The following is a 23,998-nucleotide window of genomic DNA, read 5'->3' as shown; positions in this document are numbered from 1 at the left end:
TTTGTATAGGTTATTAGATATAGCGTTAAGTAGTATTGCGTTGATAGTGTTAGATCTAATTAGAAGTATGCGTGAAACACATATGTAATGGATATTTTTGGTAGAATAAACTCAGTCTGTAAGCAACCTCCGAAGAGAAGCGACTCGACTCGATAACTGGCGCCCGAATTAAAAGAAAAAAATTAGTAAACGTATAAGCTCCTAGTACTGGAGTGAAGCTACCTATAGCTGTCTTTGTTCAACCAGAGAATACGACACCCAGCCTTAGAGCTATTGCCTTCCAACTGGTGATTTGCGGTGTTGTAGCGCGAATAGGTGCACTAATTTATTCATCGTGAAAGACCGTTCGATCATTTTTTTTTGTAATCTACGTCTACCTAGTTAGAATCTAGTTAGAAAAAAAAATGGAACAACGCCAAGAAGAAATGAAATTCTTCATACAAATGGGACAGGTCCCTGACATCCTTAAAATGTTGCCGGAATTTGACGGTAACCCGAAACATCTCAACACCTGGGTTGAGGATGTCGACGGAATATACAACTACTATTCCGCATTTGCAAATTGCCCGACGCAATTTGGAATAATAGAACGTACAGTGCGTAGAAAAATAATTGGTGCGGCATCGGACGCTTTACATGCCAGTAATGTAGGATTTGATTGGTCAGCAATCAAAGAAGTGTTGGTGAAGAAGTTCAGTGATCGTCGTGATTTGATGAGTTTAGATTACGAACTTACTACAATTAAGCGTAAGAACTATGAAAATATCGAATTATACTTCGGTAGAGTGAACGAACTTCTTACATTTATTACAAACCACATTCAAAATAATGTTAAGTATAATTCTCCTAACCATGCGTTTTTAGATTATTTTAAAGATAAAGCCGTAGATAGTTTTATAAGGGGATTAAATAGTGACTTAGGAATATTAGTTAAAACAGCTGCGCCAGACAGCTTGAATAAGGCATATGAACTTTGTGTAGAGCTCGAAAAATTACGAAAAGGTACATCGGCACAAGGTTTCCTACCAACACAAAAGTTCCCTCCGAAACAAAAACCGCACGCACCAATACCGAGCGAAACGCACACGCGTCAAGAGCCGATGGAAGTAGATCGTACCATGCGTACACATTTGCATTATCAAAACCGGCCGGCTCAAGCTTACGCTCACCAAGAGAATGATAGCACGGCAGCTCAGTGAAGCCCAACTTTTTTTGGGACAGGCTCCAATACCAACAGCCTGTCAAGGTAAAAAACACTGGGTTAGTGTTGCCGTTTATTAAAGTGCCTACAGAACATGGTTTTATTAAACTCCTAGTCGATAGTGGTGCAAATATAAACATTATTTCGGAGAAGTGGGCAAATGTGATAGGGAGTGAAACAGTTAGAAGTGAAACAAAACAGTTTAAAAGCGTTGCCGGGATAGGAAGTGCTTCGCAAGTAGTTTTTCTTGATATTTTCTCTCCAGTGCTAGAAACAAAATATAAATTTGTGGTGTACAACTTTCACGACTTTTTTGATGGCATAATTGGGACTGAAATAGTATTTGCACACAATATCAATTTAATTACACGTGCCCGAGAGATCGAACTCACAAAGCCGGACAATAGCAAGTATAAAATACCACTGCATTTCTATTATCCGAAAAAAATGTGTCGTGAGTATAGTAGTGTGACAATCGATCAGATACTTGACGTAGAATCTAACACACACATCGCACACCTAACAAGAGAAGAGCGAGAATCTCTCGTTACAGTTCTTAACCAACACAGTCATGCTTTTCACGATACAGACTCAAAGCTGACGTGTACCACTAATGTCGAATGTCGAATAAGAACCACAGATGATGCACCGGTGTACCAAAAAAGCTATCCCTACCCCGTCGCTTATAAAAACGAAGTGGAACAGCAAATTTCAAAGATGTTAGCGGACGGTATTATTCGTCCTTCACGATCCGCCTGGAACTCGCCACTTTGGGTCGTTCAAAAAAAGGGAAACAGTGAATGTTCTGACGGAGAGAAAAAGTTACGATTAGTGATCGATTATAGGCGTCTTAATCAGAAAACCATCTCTGAAAAATACCCTATCCCAGACATACAAAATATTCTTGACCAGTTAGGTGGGAATAAATATTTCACTACACTCGACCTTGCTTCTAGTTTCCATCAAATTAAGGTCAATGATCTCGACATAGAAAAAACAGCATTCTCTGTTAATAGCGGAAAGTATGAGTTTTTACGAATGCCATTTGGCTTGAAAAATGCGCCAGCCATTTTCCAACGTGCAATAGACGATGTGTTTCGTGAACACATAGGAAAAATTTGCTATGTCTACATAGACGATCTTGTGGTTTTTGGACGCAATTTAACCGAACATATCCACAACTTAAAAGTAATTTTGTCCACTTTGGAAGAAGCGAATCTTAAAGTTCAGCTACAAAAATCGAAATTTCTTTGTCAAAGTGTGGAATATCTCGGTTATATAATTACGTTGGATGGAATAAGACCTAACCAAGCTAAGATATTGACCATAAAAAAACTGGCCAAAACCAACTAACACAAAGGAATTAAGAAGTTTTTTAGGCATGGTCGGCTACTATCGACGGTTTATCAAAGGGTATGCTGATCTAACTAAACCCTTGTCTAACCATTTACGAGGAAAAAATAATTCTGATTCTTCACCAATCGAACTTACATCAGAAGAGTTAAAATGTTTCGAAAGTATGAAACAGGTAATATCGGGAAACGATATTCTTACGTACCCAGACTTCGACAAACCCTTTCTGATAACAACTGATGCCTCTAACTACGCCATAGGCGCCGTGCTCAGTCAAGGTGAAGTGGGGAAGGATAAACCAATACATTTTGCCTCGCGAACGCTTAACAAAAGAGAAGAAAATTTTTCAGCGACTGAAAAAGAGATGTTAGCAATTTATTGGTCGCTGAAAGTTTTTCGAAACTACATCTACGGTCAAAAGTTTAAAATCATAACAGACCATCAGCCTCTAACATTTTCACTATCGTCAAAAAACGTCAATACCAAACTAAAGCGCTGGAAATCTTACTTAGAGGAACACGACTACGAAATGGTGTATACACCTGGTAAAAATAACGTGGTTGCCGACGCGCTCAGTCGCGTTCAGATATTTAGCCTAACGTCAACTCAGCATTCTGCTGAAGAAGACAGCTCAGACATGATTGAATGTACAGAAGCTCCTCTTAACGCTTTCAAGCTTCAAATAGTGTTAGAGAAGGATGCTAATGAGGATATTCTAGTTTCCTATCCTTTTCCCGGGTTCAAAAAAGTAATAATTAGAATGCACAATTTTACAGAACAGTCTCTTACGGATATTATTAAGAAATACTTCATTCCTAATAAATTAACCGGTTTGAATTGTTCAGAAGAAATCCTAGGAAAATTTCAAAATATCTTCAAAGAATATTCAAGCACAAGAATGTATAAGATACGTTTCACGCAAAATATTTTGAAGGATATTACGAACACAGAAGAACAAGAAAACATTATACAAGTTGAACACGAAAGGGCCCATCGAGGCATAGAGGAAAACAAACGTAAAATTTTGAGGAAATTTTATTTTCCCAAAATGACACAAAAAATTAGAAATTTCATTAAAGTTTGCGATGCGTGCAATACATGCAAATATGATAGGCGACCATTGAAAGTACAATTGCAGGAAACACCTATACCAAACCATCCTTTTGAGATTTTGCACTTGGACATATACCAGATAGACGGGGAAAGCTTTCTTTCAAGTGTTGATAAATTTTCGAAATTTGGAAGAATGATCCCCATTAAATCAAAACAAACGATTCATATTAGAAAAGCTTTCGAACAAACAATTACATCATATATAATTCCATCTATTGTAGTAACGGATAACGAGAAATCTTTTCTATCAGCAGAAATTCGAGGGATAATGCTAGACCTTAATATAACAGCTTACATCACACCAAGCAATAAATCTGAGGTTAATGGTCAAGTAGAACGCTTCCATTCTACGATTACCGAAATGTATCGCATACAAAAACGTCTGCAACCTAACTACTCAACTAAAAGGCGTATGGCGATAGTAGTAGGAAAATACAACGACACTATACATAGTGTAACTAAGAAAACTCCAAAAGAAATCCTTTTAGGTATTTCTCAAAATCCAGCATCCGTTGAAGAAATTGACGAAGTTAGAAATAGGATTTATGATGAGGTAATTGTACAATTGAAACAAGCTCAAAGCAAGCAACAAAAAACTCATAATAAACTAAGGCAAGTACCTCCGCAGTTAGAAGTAGGGCAAGAAATCTTTGTAAAAGATAAAGTCTTCAAGGGGAAAGAAAAGCCCATATTTAAGAGGAATTTCGTGCAAGATGACAAACGTGTCACTGTTCAAAATGAAAATAACTTTAAAATACACAAAACAAATGTCAAAAACTTAATCATCTCCAAATAACTATTTACCGATTTTTTTTTTTTGGCTCTAAAGTTGATTCAGGAGAATCAACACTAGAAGGATGGGGCAGTTACCACGTTGTAAATATCTTATTAGTATTTGTATAGGTTATTAGATATAGCGTTAAGTAGTATTGCGTTGATAGTGTTAGATCTAATTAGAAGTATGCGTGAAACACATATGTAATGGATATTTTTGGTAGAATAAACTCAGTCTGTAAGCAACCTCCGAAGAGAAGCGACTCGACTCGATAACTTCCATCATATCCTTAGGCGGGTGCACATCAAAGCCAAATGCACTTTTCCGCTCTCGCTTCCTCCCCCAAAATGAAAAGTGCAATAAAAGGCATCATCAAAGAGTTCCACTCCGGTGCATCACCAAAACCTGTTACAACGAAGCCAAAATTTTGCTTCACAAAACTCACCGCTGAAGGCAAGCATTCTCGGCAAGATAGCAAGGTAGATAAACTTACTATCTAGTAATAGTACCACAGTGCTACCCAGTAACGAACATGGCAAGATGAAACTTTCCGCCCGTTATTTCGAGCGCGCTTTGTCTTACCGGACAAAGATTCATCGCAAGCAGCTTTAAAAGCTCACAAAATCACAGCAGCACCTGGATGGGGTGCTGGTGCTGTTGGGTAAGATTATAATGTGCTCTGCTGCTACTTGGTATAAAGCGAGCAGAAATTCACTTTGCCAGGAAGGAAAGTTTGATGTTGGTTGGTATATTTTTGGAGCCGAACAGGAAATTTTCCCTTCAACTTCTTCAACAGTTTGAGCGATGGGCGCGAGGTAAATTGATTCTCTTCCGTGCGGGAGTCGCGTTTCCTTCGCGCAGGTGGTGTCCTGCGCGTTTCTACCCATTTCAGGTGACTGGCCGGCGAAGAAACAGCTTATAATTATGCTAATCAGGCGCTCGAGATTTTCCAACTTAAAAATACTTGCCTCAATGTTTAAAGTTTGATTGATTTGTGTGAGTGCCAGCTTCCGGCAAAGTCTGGGCGATAGAAAATGATCCACTTGCTTGTGCTATCGACACCGGGGAGTAAAGTGGAACTGTGCGTTTATTTTGCTTCCCGCTGCGATATCAAAACATTTTGATAGCGATGAAAACCCATTAGCAGGCGTCGCAAAAATAGAAGAAGAACAAGAGAATCTACCTCAAACACATCCTCTTCCCCCGAAGCAGAAAAGTTCTATTTTATGCCTCGAAAAACAATTGACTTTAAGCGTGTCTTTTTCCCATGCTGCATATTTGTTTCCTTTTTTGTGTTTTTGTGGCTCAACTCCCTTTGCAAACCTGACTCCCAGCACAGATTGTCCCATCGAACGCGCGCGCGCGGAGTGTTGGGTTGTTTGAGCCGGTTTGTTTTTTTTTTTGCGTGACGAAAAGTGGGACGGATAAACATAAGCGTATTATGAAACCGCAATTTGCATACATAATTGCTCCCGCACTCATTTGCATAACCATCCAACGTACAAAAAAAGAAGAAGCATTTGTTTTTCCCTTTTGCTTTTTAGTCCCACCAAAGAAAAAACGCCACCACCGTGAAAGCATAATGCAAAACCGGCACCGGAAAAAGGCACCGTAAAAACGTAAAAAAATAACAACAGCAACAGCACAATCAAACCATAGGCAGGCAAGCGGTTTAGATTAAACACAACACAAAATAGCAAGGCGTGCCTATGATTATGATGATGATGATGATGAGCATCGTCAACGTTCACGCCGGTCTTAATTTAATAACATTCTTCGTCGTGGGCAATTTTCTTCTTCGGCACGACTGTGTGTGTGTGTGCGTTCGTTGAGAGGAGGGAAGTTGGCATGTTAATTTGACGTTCGGTTCGGATGGAAGAGTTGCAACATTGTTTGAGCATAAAATGGATCTTTTCGCGTATTATTGTCTGCATTTGCATTTCATTTTTGCTGTTTTGTCAAACAATTTTTCATCGTCCGTCAACCGTCTTCGAGAAATGACACTCCCAAAGCATGCCACTTCCCACACGAGCGAACGCAAGCAGCGATCGAGACGACCAGCCGCCGAAAGTTTAACCCGATTAGTGTTCACATGGTCATAAACGTCCGCTTATGAATGTAATCCCTAATTAGCTCCAAATTTATGCCACTACTGCCACCGTTCGAGGGAGCGAAAGAGAAACGAGACAAGACAACGCGGTTCGGCGATGAGGATGATGGCGAACGTTCGTTTCCCGGCAGATTCGCACCACCAGATTCGACCGCAAAATGCAAATGCTGCGATAGAGTATGATGCTCTACTGGACGGATCGGTCGAACGGGCTCATCGTGTGAGTGTATGTGCCATTCTTTGTGTCGGCTTTCCAATTAGCGAAAAAACGTTCCCAGTGGCCCAAAGAGTGGAGAAAGATAGCGCAAAAAAAAAACACACCCTTTAGTTCCTAAATTCGTGAATCGGGTCATTTGTGTTGATCATTAGCAAATCGGTAATCGGGTGAACTCTGGTCCAGAAAAAACGCCGTTAAACGCTGATACGCTTCCACATCAAGACGCCCTGGTGCGATTGATTTAGGCAAACCGATTGCGAACGTTAAAGGGTATGTTTGCTGTCAGCGAGTGAGAAAGAAAGAAAGAAAAAAAGAGCAACAAACGCACCCGCCAGAAATTAACATAACTTTATCCATTAACAGCCGGTCGGCTGGCCGGCCAAGGTCACCGTTTCCGTTCTATTCCCAGGATTTTTATCGCCTGTTGGGTCAGTTGGTGTTGCTTTAACCCATTATTTTATGTTGCCGAGTTGAGGAAATCGGTATCGGTTGCTGGTTTGATTTCTAATTCGATTGTGTTGGACACCCCCGGGAGGGTTGGGGTTTGCAAGAAGAAGGGAGGATTGGTTTGTAACGAAAGCGATCGCGCTTGTGCGTCAAAAGGCAGCTACTGTTGTGTTCCATGTGTGCAGTGGTTGCCACATGACCTATTTTTGTTATTTTTAAATTTGATGCCTTTTATCATATAAAAAGATCGGTTGAACTACTTCATGTAATTTGGAATAGTAAACATTGGAACAATAGTGAATTAATTGAATATTTTATTTTGCTATTTCAATGATATTTTTATCGAATTCTGTTAAAATAAGCTCCATCAAGTAAAAAAATCAACGCGAAAATACTGTTTTTGTATCGTTTAATCCTTTAAAAATGCATAAAGTTCAAAGCTCTGTGCCAATGAACTTGATAAGCAAACCATCAATAGAGACATTCAATTTGTCCAGCAAAAAGAAGAAAAAAAAAACAATAAAACTCATTAAGAAACCCTGCAGGTTTCGTTCTGCCAGCTCATTGCCGCATCATAATTTAAAGTAAAACCCACGCCAAAACCGTAAACCACCGCCCAAGGCAACGTTTTGTTTAAACTTTTTTGCTTTAAAAAGGGCACCAGACCAGGAGAGAGATAGAAAGAGAAAGAGAAAAAGAGAGGCTAACCAAAACGCACCCCCGCGGCACACCAAAAACCTAAACAAACACATTGCCATTCTTGACCAGTGAAGCGCAGAAAACCAATTTTACCCCAAAATTACCCTCCTTACTCCATATTTCACTACATCCTCCCCCCCCCCCCCCCTCCGGTGGTTTGCTTAGCGCGCCCATTAAAAAGCAGCCCACCCCTCCCGGACCCGTCGTTTATTAAATTACACTAAATCGATTCCGTTATCGACGATTTTATCATCATTCCGGTTGCGGCGGTTGACCATCGGCAAACCCCACCCTCCTACACACACCCTGTGGGGCGGGTGTGGGGACTTGGGGTGAGAAAAGTTGCTGATGTGGTGGCCAAATAAATTTCACACACACACACACACACACACACACACACACACACACACACACACACACACACACTCAAACACCCAAACACATTTTGGGGGCCAGCGCCAGCCGTGTCTCGTTTATCTCGCGCTTTCATATTCACTTCCTTTGGCGCGAGCGACGCGAGATGATGTATAGTTATTGCAGTTTCGTGCCGTTTCTCCCCTTTCCACTGCCCTCTTTCCCTTAAGCTGCAGGCAAGATCAGGTGGTAGGTGATAGTGAGAGTGCAATAGTTTAGTGGCCCCCGTATATCACGCCACTTAGGGGGCACTCGGTGCAGTCGGTGGACTGTAACTATAAAGCTGGTAGAGTATAATGATTTGACGCGACCCATTTTCCCCCAATCTAGCTCTAGCCGTAAGCGAAAGAGAAGGAGAAAGAGAGACGGATGGTGTGAATTTTGTCGCACCATAAGAAGACGGACACTTTCATTCCGAACGCCACTCCCCCCCGAAACGAAGTACGCTGTACACTTTCCAAAAACGCCAGCGGAACTTTTATTGAACGCAGTGTGATTTATTATTCCTCCACACAACATGAATTATAGACAGCGGGTCGGCGACTCATACACATAAAAGACAGGACTTGGAGGTTGAAACTACTGTACTACCCAAGACGCTTTTCCTGAGCACAGCACAAACTACTGTAAGAAAACTAAGCGCCTTCAACTCGCACGGGCAACTCTTCAAACACCCGGTCGGCGAACCCGGTGGCCGGGCTTATCCTTTCCATCTTAGGATGGGAAAAATGGGGAAAAAGTTAGAGAAAAGGGGGGAAGTCTCGTCGACCATTCTAGTCTGGTGGAAGTTCATTTCGGAGCAAAGTTTGTTCTGTTCGGGGTTAGTTGTTTATTTTCTTCGTTCCCGCCTTCCCGACCGGACATGGACACTACTTTCGCAGAAGCTTGACGAGGAGCAGCAGCTTCAAGCATGCACTGTATGGCAGCAGTTTCCCGTCGCAGCTGCAGTGAATATGCAGTGAAGGTGTGCATATGAAGGATATTAAAATGGGTGGCTTGAAAAGAGACGCTTTGCGCGAAAGAGGCGATTTGAAAACGATTTCCTATAATTTTTAATGCTTGCAAAATAGGGAAACACATAATAAAGGCGCATAAAATATCAAAACAAGGTGCAGAAATCCATTTTAATAAATTTTAATGGATATTTCATGTTCTCTCTTGCAGCTTAAAAGTTGCAACTGCTTTACCCACTTACTGCCTTTGAAGCACGTACTACCACAACAAGCTTCATAAATCCCCCTCACTTTCCCGATACACTGTCTGTTTAGCGCTCGAAGTGGGGTTGGAAATTTATGCTGTTTTTAAATTGAATTTTACCACTCCATGGATAGGAGTTATGAATTTTAAAATTCAATCGAACTATTTATCTTACGGGGAGAAGCTGCTCTGTGAAGCTGCTTGCAAGTAGCGCAAAATCATCTCCCTATGAATCATGCCATCGGTTTTAATCCAACCAAGCCATCCGAAACCTCCAACTGAGTATCCTAGGCGTGAACAAAAACAGCGGCTTAATGCCAATGGCGTTCGCTTTAATAGAAACGCCCCCCGCCTGGAGGGTACGAGATAAGCGTCTACTACCGGCAAGTAAATGTTGCCGTTTTCCTGCGATGGAAAACTAGGACAAACGTTCTATAGAGAAAAGAGTTGTACTGCCATTTGTCAGCGCTGTGTTCGGTCGGTGGTGCTCATCCTCATCCTGTTCGAGGGTAGGATTTTTTGGCGACACTCCCCATGCCTTTAAGCGGAAAACACTGTCTCTTTAACAAAGCACAGGCACAAATATCAATCGCTAACGGCGGCAGTCAAGCCGAAGGCACCGGAGTTTTCCCCCATCAGCCGCAGTCATCAATCACAAGAAACTACACCCACCCTTCAACCGAGTTATTGAAAATCGAATATCAAACTCGTGATGGAAATGAAACAATTCACCTGTAGGGTGGTAACGGTGCCTTCCGGTGATTTCAGGGTGCCTTCGTTCGTCCGTATCCTGTTCCCTTTCCAGCAATGGCACGGTTTGGGATAAGGATTTCTGCTTGTGAAAATATTCCTCGCAAGACTAAGCACTACATAAATGTATCGTCTAGGGTGGGTGACGTTTATGGCATCTCTCTCTCTCTCTCTCTCTCTCTCTCTCTCTCTCTCTTGGTAAGGGAGAAGCAGAAGAGGCAGCACACAACACAAACACAATGGAAAAATTGATACACTCCGTTACACACGTAGCACGGTTGTAGGAATTTCCCCTCCGCACGGAAAAGGAATCTCGGTACAGTGGGTGACGGTATGGGAATGTTATGAAGAAAATCCTATCGATACCGTTATTCACGTGTGTATGTCTGTGTGTGTGTGTGTGTGTGTGTGTGTGTGTGTGTGTGTGTGTGTGTGTGTGTGTGTGTGTGTGTGTGTGTGTGTGTGTGTTTCATTACATCGGAAGGGAAAGATAGTGGAACGATTTCAGGAAGGTTTTGTTATTGTTTTATCTTCCTTTTTTTTGTTTCTTAAACGAAAATGGAATACATTACTGGAAAAGCGTTCGATATTCGGTCCAGGTGACGTCGCGCTGTGTGTGTGTGTGTGTTGTCTTTTGGATTGTTCGTGGTGCCATGGTAACAAAACTGGGGTTGTTCTGAGTTGAATATTTACTTGTTTGGAGAGCCTATCCTTTCTTAAAGCAGCTTACATTTATTTATTTTTTGATATTAGGCATAAACAAACGATTGCTTAAATAGTATAAAGGAGGGATCTGTTACGATTTGTTAGTCATTTTCATTGAATTGATTATTGGTTAGAGTGTGCCGATTAGTTTGAATGCCAAAAATTATCACAATGTGTATTATATTCATGTATGCAATTAAAATAGGTTTAAATATCTAAATTCTCTGAACTTCATACTTCCACAATGCATCTTGCAAATTTCCGTCTAACATATTTTAGACAAATGTTTTAAGGAAATAAATCAGTAGGAATTAAAAATACTAAGACAACCTTCAAAGATTAATGTCAAATAATTGAGAAAAAGAAATTATTATTACATGAGTATTGCAAATGTATTTAAAAATCATATGATTTTGTCTAAAGTTTTTACTCATGCAGCTCGGTATTTCCGGATCGCTTTTACACACAAATATGCAGTGAATGTGAACATACGGAAGCAGGGAAAACAATCTTATCCCTCCAGGTAAGGCCGGTTGCGTCCATTTTGCAACCACTTCAGAAGAATGCCCACCGACCCAAACGATCATGTTTTCCTCTTAGTTTGTTCTCTCCTTGTCGCTTGCATGTTCCAACACAAAAAATTGCAGGTTTGCATATTTCTGTAAAACTCAAAAAAAAAACCTACTTGCACCCCTCAAAGAGGTATTTTTATTTTTACAAACACTCTGCCTCATCCGGGCCCATCTACACAAAGGGAGGAGCACACCGAGCGAGCGTTTAGGCAAACATAAAAATTTAATAAGAATTTCTTTGGTAGAGTCACGCAGTTTGGGAGATTTTTGTCCACTTTTTTCTGGAGAGAAAAAGCGGTTCTTACGAAGGGTGGAAATATTTTTGGTAAAAGAATTTTAATATTTCCCCTCTCGTGGCTTTTTTTTTCTTCACCAAACCAACGCGTACACCTGGCAGCAGGTAACAAGGTGGATGAGTGAAGGGGCAGGGATTATATCCTTCTAATTCTTTGGAATATTTACCCGCAAAAAAAAAAAGATAAAAATGCTCGGTAGAAAATAAATTTTCAATTCAAGCAATATTATCTTCCAAGAAGTAGGGTACCAGGGTGTTAGCAAAAGTGCCTACATAACCTACAAATAACACTACCGACCAATTATGAGCAGTGCTAAAAGTGGGATAAAATTCATGAGAAATTTATTCTCCAGCTTCATATTTACTGTACCTAATTTCAACACACGAATGCAGACCTACAACGGTCCGGGTGGCTCCATATACGGTGTGACACGGTGTTGCAACTAGGTCACTGCAGTTGTGCTGAATCATTCATTGGCTGCAATATGCAAATTGTCGACCCATGTGTATGTGTGTGCAGTGTTCCCGTATCGTATCGTGTTGCATCCAAATTTCGTCAAATTTGTTAGAGAATTTTCGATTCCAAATCCCCATCACCGGAGTTCTCGCTGAATTGAAACACATGCACACACACACACACACCCTGGCTGTGTTGATTCTCCCTGGAGCATACGAAAGGCCGGCGACAGAAAAGGTCAGCTCGTGACATAAAATATTGATTTTGCCTGACAGCGGACCCCGCTGACTGACGCGGACGCGGAAAACGCGGACACATCCGGCCGTGATTGAGTTGGCTGTGCAGTAAGGGAAAAGGAACGCGCGCAGGGAAAGAGGTGTAAGGTTGAAATGTCATTGGAGCAGCAGCAGCAGCAGCGAGTGGCATGCATTTTGGGAGTTGTTGGGTGGCGCAGTAATCGCAGGACGCCATACCCCGAAGCCGTCGCTCATCGATAGCATCAGTAAGCCGTCACGATTTTCACACAAATTGGGAGACCGGGTTTTGCAATGCGATGGCTTCTTTTCACTCCAAAAAAAAAGGGCCAACTAATAAAAAGCGATGTTGGGCTTGCGCGTGAATGTTGTGCTTTCCCGTTTTTATGAAGCTTTCATTTTGTGATCAACAGAAAAACAACACAATCAACACCGCGAGTAAGCATTTGGAGCACTGGAAATTGGAAGCAAAAAATGGTGCACAGAAGTGTACGAAGCAAATTGAATGCGCGGAGCAGCTGCCATATAATGCCACTTCGTACGCGTATTCCTACTGCCGCTGTGGGCTAAAATGGAGCGTTTTAGCCAGGCCTAACTACCGACTTCACATTATTGATGGACTCAAGTGCGGCACACGCACACACACACACACAGAAGCTATAAAACACACCTTTTAGCTTTTCGTTGCGCACAGCGCGGGAAGGAAAATGTGCAACTTGGTAAATGAAAATGGTTCTCAGGATTTTATGAGCCTCTTAAAAAAATGATTGCCAGGAGCCGGAGAGTGGGCATTGCCCAACAAAATATGAAAGTGATCAGTTTTAGTGTACACGATTCACTTCAATTGCAAGTGTGTTTGAAAGCGAAAAATACAATTGCTCCAAACCGCACCGGTCCTTCATCATACCCTGGCGTGGAGGCATGTTAAAGCCAGCAATGCTATACGGATGACTACTATAAAAATATTATAAACGTGAGCATTTTACTGAACCCAAGCCCAACCGTCCGACCGACCGCATTTGGCGCGTGTACTTGTGTGCCGGGGTTGGGTTTCATTGAAATTCATCTCGCATCGATGAGTAAAAAGCATTTCCATCATGCTTTCATTTCCTGCCCGATCCACCCTTAACAACCTGAAAGGTGGAGAGAGCAGGAGGGGACAATGGATCTTACATTTGATAAAAAAAAAATCGGATGCTTTTTTTAATGCACTACTCAGTACGGTACACTGCAAAAATAATAAGTGAAAGGATAGATTCTGTCAGTTAAAAAGGGTAAGTACTGAAAAAGGATCTCGATTGGGATGTAAAAATTGAAGACAAACCGATGAATTTTTCCAAGTATAGGTCAATTTTGTAAAAATTCCTTATTGTTCCTTATAGAAATTAAAAAAAAGATAAAAAAAATCGATGAAAATTGATTACAAAAGAAACAACTGGTGGTAACGGAGTTTTTCTGAGGAAAAACTTCCACCCAATGGATATTGGATCGCAATCGATACTCAAGAAAAACATCCAATTGAATAAAAGCAAGCAGAAAAGCCCGTACGAAATCGATTCTTTGAGCAAGTGAAACACACTCCTTTCGTGAAATCCATCCCCACCGTTTCTTCACCATTCCTCAGTAGTGGTTTTACCTTCGCTGTCGACCTTTTCGTCCCGTTTCCGGGGAGCCACGTCCGCAAGTGCGAACGCTCACGTAAGACGCCTCGCTGGTACGCGCCTTGGGAATCGAGGGGGGAAATTGAAATAAATGATTCATATTAGATGACACTTGACCGGTCTGGAACATAATTCAAGCGAGGGGGGTTTGGCGCACCCGCAAAAACCAAAACGCGACGTTCTTAGGCGCACTAGAAGCTGGTCCACCTTCCGCCCCGCACCGACGGAAAGGCCTAACGAAAAGGGGAAAAAGAAAGAATGGTTGTGGAGGCTATTTTTATGCGGTTTGGAATTCCTTTATTCCCATTTGTCAATTACGTGATTTACCGGGACGCCATTGAAAGTTTCGAGCCGTGGTTCCGTGGTGAAAGCATTCGCAAGTTCGATCGATAAAGCCCTGGGGCAGGGCTTTAGAATGTTTGTGTAACGTACGTGCGGAGACGAATTGCTGTTGCGTTGAGGTTTAGTGTTTTGAGAAGATTTGTTCGGTTTTAACACTTCTTTTCCTTTTTTTTTGTTATTGCAATGACTATTGAGCAATCCGAAGTTGTTTGTGATTAAAGTCATATAAGCCATTGCATACAATCTGAATAATTTCTAAGAAATATTAAACGAAATTTAAATAATCAACCATATATTATTGAAAGCTGCTTAAAACATCTGAGAAAATAAAAAAAAAGATTTTCGATTCCCTTTTCTGTTGAAATTTGTTCTCTTTCCTACAAGAAAACGGGATTTTTGTTCAGTTTTTTTCGGTTTTCCGTACTAAATGATTTGGTTTGGCGCAATTTGTTTAAAAGCATCAATGTTCTCCAAATTAATAAAACTAAATTGGAATAATGACTAAACGTCAACAAGTCCCAATGCTAATAAAGGGTTTAAGTTAATTAAAGCAGCTATCAAATTATCGTTCCTAAGAGTTTCAAAGTTGCAGTTTATTGTAGTGCACATGAAACAAATTTACTACAAGCAGTTTGAGACTCTTTTCACGACTTGCAAATCTCTTTCCCAGGGTTTAAAACGCATCAAGAATGCATCCGAATTTATAGAACAACCCCCCCTCAATTCCGCCTTTTACGCAGCAATGCACATTAAATCGTAAAAACGACTTGCAAACAAATCCACTTGCTTGCTCGCAGCGTTCGGTTGTACACAGCTGTAGTGCCTGAGCCGGGTTTTAAACGTTTCCCACACATTTCAAGTCGTTCAGTCATCAGGTGCCCCGAAACGCACTGACCGCCATAAAGGGTTTGCATTATTTCATCACGACGCGGATCTTGCTCTCGATCACAAATTTCATTACATTTATGATGTATTTTGATGGCGGGGAACCAAGAAATAAAAGAGAACGGAAACGCACCGCTCCAAAAGCCCAATGAGAAACTGTGTTTTTCGCAAACAACGTAAGTCTAACGATTATGTAGCGCGACCACAAGCGGTTTTGTGCGGAATGAGGTTCAATGTTGAAGGTTCGAGGAAGAGATGGAACAGGAACCGCTCAGCTAACCATAATAAAAGAGTCCAACTTAGTCCAGTGCCTCACAACAGTGCGATCGCTCGGTAACGGATGGAGCGGACAAAAGACGGCGAGCTTCCTTCCCTTTACTTTCGGCCACCACTCACGCAGCAGCTTGAGCAGCACCGGATTTACGAGGCCCGATACCGGGCTGCATCTGTCTCATTAAGTTGCCAATTTATTGCTCCCCCTCTAAACCTCTGGGCTGGGGTTGAGAATCAAGACCTTTGCGTCCCGGGGTCCGCTGCCACCGCCGTTGACTATCTTGTGCTGGGAATCTTTGCGCGAAGCACACGGGGAGGATGGATGCCGATTTGTGGCAAGAAATATTGCACCCAAAGCCAAACCGTCGAAAGGGTCCATCGATCGGGCGATTGGCAAGCCGAACAACAAAAAATAAAACCCAACTCACCCATCTCACCCCGCGAAAGCGCGAGGTAAATCGATAGATGCCCGAAGCTGCCTTGCTTCGTCGAGGGCGACGAAGGTTACGTTAGCAGTTTCCTGCGTCGAGGTTGTTTTCGGCGAGGACGGAAAGAGAAGACGGAAACGCAATTGGACAGAGCGAGGCCCAATTTTTCGGGGCAGAACCGATTATGTTGGCTCGCTCGGAGGATCTTCACGAAATGTAATCAACCGCAGCAAAAGGCACTACAGCAGCACACCTTCTGCGAAGACGCGCTGCCGCCCGGACACCGTCGTTCGGTGCGTTCGGGTATGGCGTAGCCGCCCTAATCCGATTGTTGCTTGCGATGCGAAGCGCGCCCTCACCGTGGAATGAAATGCCGGGCAAGATGGGAAATTAAAATTAAAATTATAACAAGATACCAGCCGTCCGAGGTGGAGGCGCGAACCAGCCCAGCAGTGTGCGTACGATGAAACGAATAGCAAAATATCCAATCGGATCCAACGATACACTGCATTTGCAAAAGGAGCACCGGACCCCGAAGTCAAGCAGTCAGGAAGAAGAAGTCAGGAAGAAGCGTTACAGATTTTAATCAAATTTTTCATCAAACTTTACCCCGTTCGCGAAATGAGTGTACGGGGCGCAGCTAACGAATTCGGCGAATGGTGCCCTTGTTAACGCCCTTTTATGGCTGTTGGAAGAGGCGAATATTGTGCGAAAACAGACAAATGCACCAAATTAGAGACATATGGCAAAAGAAGGCTTTCTTGATTTGACCAGCGAAGATTAATTAAATTAAAGCGACGAGTTTAAAAAAATAAATCATTCATGGAATAAACTTCAATTTGAATTATAAATGTGAAATGAACATAACTATTTTATTGCGTTGTGCAGTTGCCTTTGAAGGCTCAAAGAAGTTAAAACCTTCTTCGCCTGAAAGATATTTACTACAAAAGTTGCTAGTTTTGATCGCAACAAGGCTATTTAAAGGCTTTAAAAAATGTAAAAACAGATTAAAAAATTAACTGAACCAAGTCCTTTGCTGCTAAGATCAATTCAATATCATTGATTTTTGGCATTGTGAAAAGTTCTTTTTAGTCTAAGAGATAACTTTACAGACATTTTAAGTAATAAAGAATTTAGAAAAAATCAGATAATACTGCTTTAAAATGTAAAAAATGTCGATGAAATGATAATTTGTGACATTTGAGACATTTTCATTAGATATTTATAATATTTTATTTGTTTCACATAAACAACTTCGTCTGCCAAACATACCTTAATATTCTTTCGGACAGATTATACTCTCAGTAGTGTGTATAATACACATTTGAAACATATTCAATAAACAATACGAAGAACTCTTTATACAGCAATATTGAGTATCAGTTCACCAGAAAGCTCACTAGTAACCAGCCATCGATCTTGGATAGCTTTTACATTGAATGGTTTCGGTTGGATCAATACATCATTCGTTACCAACAAACCAAAACTTCTCCTAAAAAAGGCATAAACAAAAACGTTAAAAATAATTTTTACACTCTAACGCACAAACACCAACCAGCGTATGATGAAGTCGCAAATATTTCGCAACTTAGAAACCATAAAGAAAATTACACAGCACGAGAACGGAAAGCGAACGCGATGCCCGGCAAAACCCAACCCCATCATACGTCGTCGTCCCCTCGCAGCGGACGGCGAGCAGCGACCTCACAATGATAAATGGTTACCAATTTTGCGAGCCGAAAAAGTTTAGACAGCATCTGTTGTAAATTATTCACTCATTTCTTTGCGGTCGAGTGTAATCGAGCTGTTTCGGCGCGAGCGCAGCCACGTTACAGTGCTGCCGGGGCAGCATAACGGCAGCCAGCCAGCCAGCCAGCAGGGTTATTAAAACATATTTTATCCCTTCAATAATTACATCTCGAAAGACTGTGTAATGATCAATTAGCGGCGGTGGTAGCAAATAAATAATAAAAAGCCTTCACCATTTTTCCATGAGCTAAGAGCACGGGAGAGGAAAATTTAAGGGTGAAGCAAAATCAAACAGAGTCAAACATTCTTTTGCCGCGTCGGCATCAGAGAGAAACGTTCAGCGCAAAAGTTCGAATCCTTGCGGGGTCAAATGGGTCAACGGTTGAGCTAGGGTGGACTAGCGAATTAAAAGTCCCGGCTCAACTTTACGACCAATTTGTGGCTTTGCAGGTTGGTCGAGCAAATTGGTTTGGTGAGCAGTCGGGGGAGTTCGTCGCTTACTTGCTGAGGGTCAGCCTGAACTACTGCTAGATAGTGTCTTCTTGGCAGGAGCGCAGGAAGCAGTCAGCCTGAACCGTGGCATACTATACAGCCCGGACATGACGGACGGTAACGTCCAGCAGGGATCCGAAAGTCAAACTTATCTCCCTACTCGACACTCACACACGCTCCGTACCGGTCAAGCAAAGTGCCGATGTAGGCAGGGAACTTTATTTGCATATTTTACCGACCGCAAATAGCCGGCCCAGTTCATCTAAGGCCTCCGTCTTCTCTCGCAGCAGCAGCTACAAACCAAAAAGGCAAGTATCCTCCTCTCCCAAACTTTGTGCGTCTGTCTGTTGGTTTGTACGGATGAGAAATCGTGACTTTTCTCGTAAAAGCAACTGCTGAGGAGCTGTGCGGGGGGGGAGATGAAGCAACATTTACAAAACCCTTCCACTCTCATAGACCCTCTCATGCAAATAGACCGACCGACCGAACGACCCAAGGGGTCACAGCAGGACGGTGCAAATGTTGTGTTGAAATTGAAATTATGTGCCACCCAGCCGCCTGCCCCAGCCATTGTGTGTGAGGACCCAGGGATCCACGATCAGGCTTCGTCCAACAGGTCATCATCATGCTTCCACACGCGGGCGCGTTGGAGGCACGCTCGACGAACTGTATCTTTTCGATCCCCTTTGCAGCGCAACTGCAACTCAGCAGCAACGATGGTGAGGCGTTCTGATTCATGGCAAAAATTTAAAATGAAATGAAAAGTGATAACTTTCGTACCGGGTTGCACCTCCCGCTCTCGAACAACTTTACACCCCTGCTCAGGGGGAAGCGGACAGACACTCGCACACATTCATTCCACGCTACATGGCAGCATATTTCCGCTGCGTACGGCGTGAGGGCCCACAGAGATCGACAATGTCTGGAGATCGTTAAATGAAGATGTTCGCCAGCCGGGTCCCGACCGGGAGGGTGGGAAGCCATCATCAGGCACCTCCTCGTTCACCCGTCCGGGTTGCAATTAGTAATGGGGAAATATGAGAAGAGTTCTGGGTCGGCCTGTGATACCTTCGAGGCATACGCTCGGCGAACGAGCCCGGGGTCGGGATGACTTTCAGCAAACAGATGGAAAAATATGCGCATCGTACCGTACTGCAACGGCCCTCCCCCGGCAGGCCCGTAGTAATCGCCTTCCCATGGGGGGGGAGGTGGAAAGTTAAACGGAAAACTTTGGGTAAATAAATAAAATCAATATCGCAGCCCGGGTTTTTCGGATGCTGCCGGGGATGGACGGCAGAGCTAGTGGAAAGGAAGTGCCCAAGGTATGATGATTGGTTGGAAAAAGTTGCCTCGTTCGCATCCATTTTCGTACACCCGGGGCCATCGTTCTCGAGTTGTGCAGTGTAGCGTGCCGTAGCGAACCATTTCTGCAACATACCGAGTGCGTTTCGATTGCAACTCACCTCCCGGGAGAAGGTGAAATAAACTCCTATTACCACTGCAGCACCCCGTTTTGCGCTCGCAGGAAGCTAAAGGCACAGGATTTTCTAGTTGAGATGTAATCGATTGCCAAACAGTTGGTAGGTAAATTTTTCATCCATCTCCCAGCAGATTGTGATGCATCGTTTTGGTGGTGTGCGTCTCAAACTTCTTCTATCGATCGAATGCCAAAAAGAATACGAGATTCATTTGCGAGTGTTTGCAGATTACGAGCTCGATTTAGCTAAAAACCCTATGCCTCCCTTTCGTTGGAGATGAATTCCATACCAAATGAAGTATAAATGAAAGCGATCAAAACTGTTTGTGGTTTATATGGGGCGCAAGAAGGATTGAACGGAAGAAGCCCTAATGGACTGCATTTAAAGGTGTTCTATTTTTCATTTCAGATTCGTGTTAGAGTGGAGCGTTGTAAGGAATGCTCTGGGGAATGCCTGTTCTCGAAAATCGATAACAAGTCACAACAAAGCCACTGGTACATCAACTGATAAGCATCCAAAGTTATTTGGTGTTGTGGTGCTTAATGACCTTTGCAGTTCTGTTGTCGATCTCACGCTAAGGTTCATACACAATAGTTGAATATTTAGTATAAATAGCTTTGTTACATGATTGATAGTATTGATAGATAGATACCCTGAGTAAGACAAGTCCAGATATAATTCTAATATAGGAATTGATAAGTTCTTCAACCTTTGTAGGTTCAGGATCAGCTCCAATACCTAAATTGAGTGAATTTGAAATCAGTTTCAGGTCTGGTGTGAATCCAGATACCATTCCAGGACCCGACGGCATCAGAATTAGTTCCAACATTGATGTGAGTTGAGGATATGCATGAATTTAATACTAGATTCAGATCCAACAGTTCAATCATTGCCAATGTGGCTTCAGGATGAAATACAGCACCGGTAAGCCCTTCGAGGCAGTTCTAAGAGCTTTTTTGTTAGCTTTTTTCAGAAACTTTTAGCCCAATATTGGCCTTTTTAGATTAAGAATTCTTGTTTCATGTGCTGTATGGGTTCAAGATCAGTTCCATAACGACTATGAACCTATCAAATGTTACATGATCGATATTGTTTGAGTATCAGTTCTAGCACAGCAAATTAATATAATATTTTTCATAAAAAAATTGGAGCAGATTCAGATTCCAAGATGAAATTTAGAATTTTCTCTTTAATAGATCAATGTTTCAACCTGCTTTCAGGCACTATACATTTATTTAACATTACAAAATACTTCGCGACCCATATTCACCATCTACCCCCAGTCATACAAACAAATTATTCAGCGGACAACAGTAAAATAACTACATTTTAAGTCATTAACTTTGTCTCCGGCATGCACCACCGAAACACAACCCACCCTTCCTCCCAAAATCACAGTTTCGATGCCGGTTTGCACCAGTGGCACAATCCCGCCTACCCTCTCTCCCCAAACCCCAAGAAGAATGCCACAAACTGCTGCACCCAAACCGGGGTGAGTGCGCGCACATATTTCGCTGAACCGTGCAGAAAGTTTTGAGCCTCGAACTCGAAACTCGCACTCGCTCGCCACCGGGCGGATGGTTGGGTTTGCAAAATGTACCGCATGAAGCTTCCGGTTGTGTGTGTGTGTGCAGGACGTCGTCGCCCTCCATCCACCGCCCCTCAGTTGAAGGTAAATTACAAATTCCGGACGTTAAAATTTGCTTGCTAAATTTCTCACCGAGCGAGAATGCAGCGCACCACCAACGCTGGGTGCATCACTAGCTTCCCCAAAGGACACTACCACAAGCACATCAAAAGCGGGTGGCGGTGTTGGTTGAACACATATGAAACGCGCTCCGGTGGGGGGGGATTGGGGGGGGGGGTTGCTCTGCGGTTGGAAGCTCATTTTCGCTGACGGGAAATTTTACGCCCACAAACCACCCATTTTCCCACCCAACATCCAGAAAATCTCTCCCCCCCCCCCGCCTTTAACGTTTGGCAGGGTGAATGAATCGATTGAAGGAAATGAACGACTGACTACACCCGATGTCCTTCCTGCTGCTAAACGGAGAATTGTAATTTGTGCGCGCTTCGTCGATGCGGTGGAAAGTTTGAGATGAGGTTGGTTTTGAAATAATTGTGCATGTCTTTTACAATAATGAGACCGATGCGAAAGGGCCCGGAGCGCTGAGGCGGACGGAAATTTGCAATCAATTGAAGTTGGCTGAGGTTTCCCGTCGTGACAGAGGAATGGCTTTCGATCTAATAAGTCAAGAGTGTTCGAGGGCACATCCTGGCGGAAGCTTTCGCAGGCCATTTAATTAAATAATGAGGTTAAATTTGTGTAAATTGCTGATGATTTTTTGTATATATTAGTAGTTTTACATTAAAAGTTTGTAATTTCCTATATTTTCCATATTTTGATACAGTTATAGCACCTTGCAGATGAATTGGTTTCTCCTTTTTTGTTTTCTGTGAATCTCACGAATCAACCAGTTCCGTTCGTTTTGCACACTTCGTTACCAAACATCTCGGTTGTTGATGGTACCTGTTTCACTGATTGATTAGGTTGTTTGGCTAAATTATTAGTCACATGTGTCCTCCGGTGGCATTTCGAACCGAAAAACTTCAAAAAGCGAACCATCGGTATCGCCCCACACAGGACGAACGGTTGAGTGAAACGAGTTTCCATCTCGGTAGATTATTTTTGTTTCTTTTTTACGCTTTCCACTCACTCGTTAAACTGGCGCACCGACGACAACGTGCGACTCATCGCTGTGTGCAAAAAAAAGGCTACGACACAACCCACCAACGAACGTCACAGCCATGATAAACGCAACCGATTATTACCGCCGGAGCCTTATAATGAATCGCTTGTCTCCCGCGTTTTGATGCGGACAGTGGAAGACTGTTGGGAAGTAAATTTCATCAACCCACCGTGAAAAGCCCCAAAAGCAAAGAGGATGAGGAGAGGATGAGGATAGGGCGATAGGGAAATCAATCGTACTCACCTAGATCGAGCGTTTGGACGCCGTGAAATGTTTGCTGCATTAGCAGCAGCACCAGCGCGAACCGTGCCCACCACGTCGTGCAGGCATTTACCAGCACTGCCGGCGACCGTACCGCTGCCATGTTCGCATTCAAAAGTCGTGAAAAAAACACAGACCGAACCGTTTCCCGGGTGGCCAAGGGGAATGGATGCTCCTCCTGAAATCACACGCGCTCGTTTTTTTGTGTGGCTACGTTGCCTTGCACTCTCGTTTCACCGTTTCCTTCGAATCGGATTCACTCCGCTCGTGATGGAGCTGAATCGATGCCGATGATAGACACAATACCATGCACTTACACTGCCATCTAATCACACACACACACACACTCACGCACTCACACACTCTATCTACTTCCGGTAGCACACTGAATGCACGGGGCAGAGGAGACGACTGAATATGACGATGTCCGAAGCGATCAATTACGTTCAGGCAGGCAGGCAGGCAATGGTCCTTCCGCGCTCTTTCTAGCTGGTGGATGCGTATGAAGAGCTCAGTTTCGGGACGATGATACCGGAACTAGTCATTTCTGTGATGGAGAAGATAAAAAAAACGTATGTAGAACATGATCAGTTTGTGTACATAAATCAGTGCCAGGCAGGGGGTTTTGTCATAGAGGGTAGAGGGAATTTCCCTGAAATGGGGTAGCTAATTGTGAGCAAAGAGTTGATTGCTTGATTGCAATCAATTCCAACAAATAGACAACTATACAATTGAAATTTATTTTTCAATTTAATTCTAGATCCAATGCCCTAACACAACGTACATATTTTAGTTTCCTACAATATTTTTAAGGCTAGATATTTGAGCATAATAAAACTGAAGAATCATAAAAATGGTACGGAATAATCACATTTTGCCTCTTTTTTTACTTCAACCATCAACAACAGCGCTGCGGTTAGAACCATAAACCTTGCGGCGGGCGAGCCTGAACCTAACTTGGCGAGTGGCGGAGTAAGAAAAAGAAATCAAGCGGAAATGTGAGCCAAACATAGCTGGGCTGTTTTTCAGCGTTGCAGAGATCCGCGCAAACTGTGCGCACCCGGGGCGTGTATGTGAGCGAGCGTGTTTTAATTACGACGGGTAAATGATAGCATAAATT

At 42.7% G+C, this 23,998-nt stretch overlaps 1 protein-coding gene across 5 annotated transcripts in view; it reads right to left on the bottom strand.

Annotated features, from left to right (window-relative positions):
- Positions 1-23,998, bottom strand: part of LOC121595238 (discoidin domain-containing receptor tyrosine kinase B) — a 248,757-nt gene that overhangs the window by 119,716 nt on the left and 105,043 nt on the right. For all 5 annotated transcript variants that reach the window (XM_041919037.1, XM_041919032.1, XM_041919033.1 and 2 more), the window contains one exon: positions 22,861-23,425. In XM_041919037.1, the coding sequence (XP_041774971.1) occupies positions 22,861-22,981 (121 nt within the window). In that variant the 5' untranslated portion in view covers positions 22,982-23,425. The remainder of the gene's footprint in view (positions 1-22,860; positions 23,426-23,998) is intronic.

The sequence above is a fragment of the Anopheles merus genome, chromosome 3R (assembly GCF_017562075.2).
Source record: "Anopheles merus strain MAF chromosome 3R, AmerM5.1, whole genome shotgun sequence".
NCBI classification, from domain to species: Eukaryota; Metazoa; Arthropoda; class Insecta; order Diptera; family Culicidae; genus Anopheles; species Anopheles merus.
This window is presented reverse-complemented; position numbering and strand designations above follow the sequence as displayed.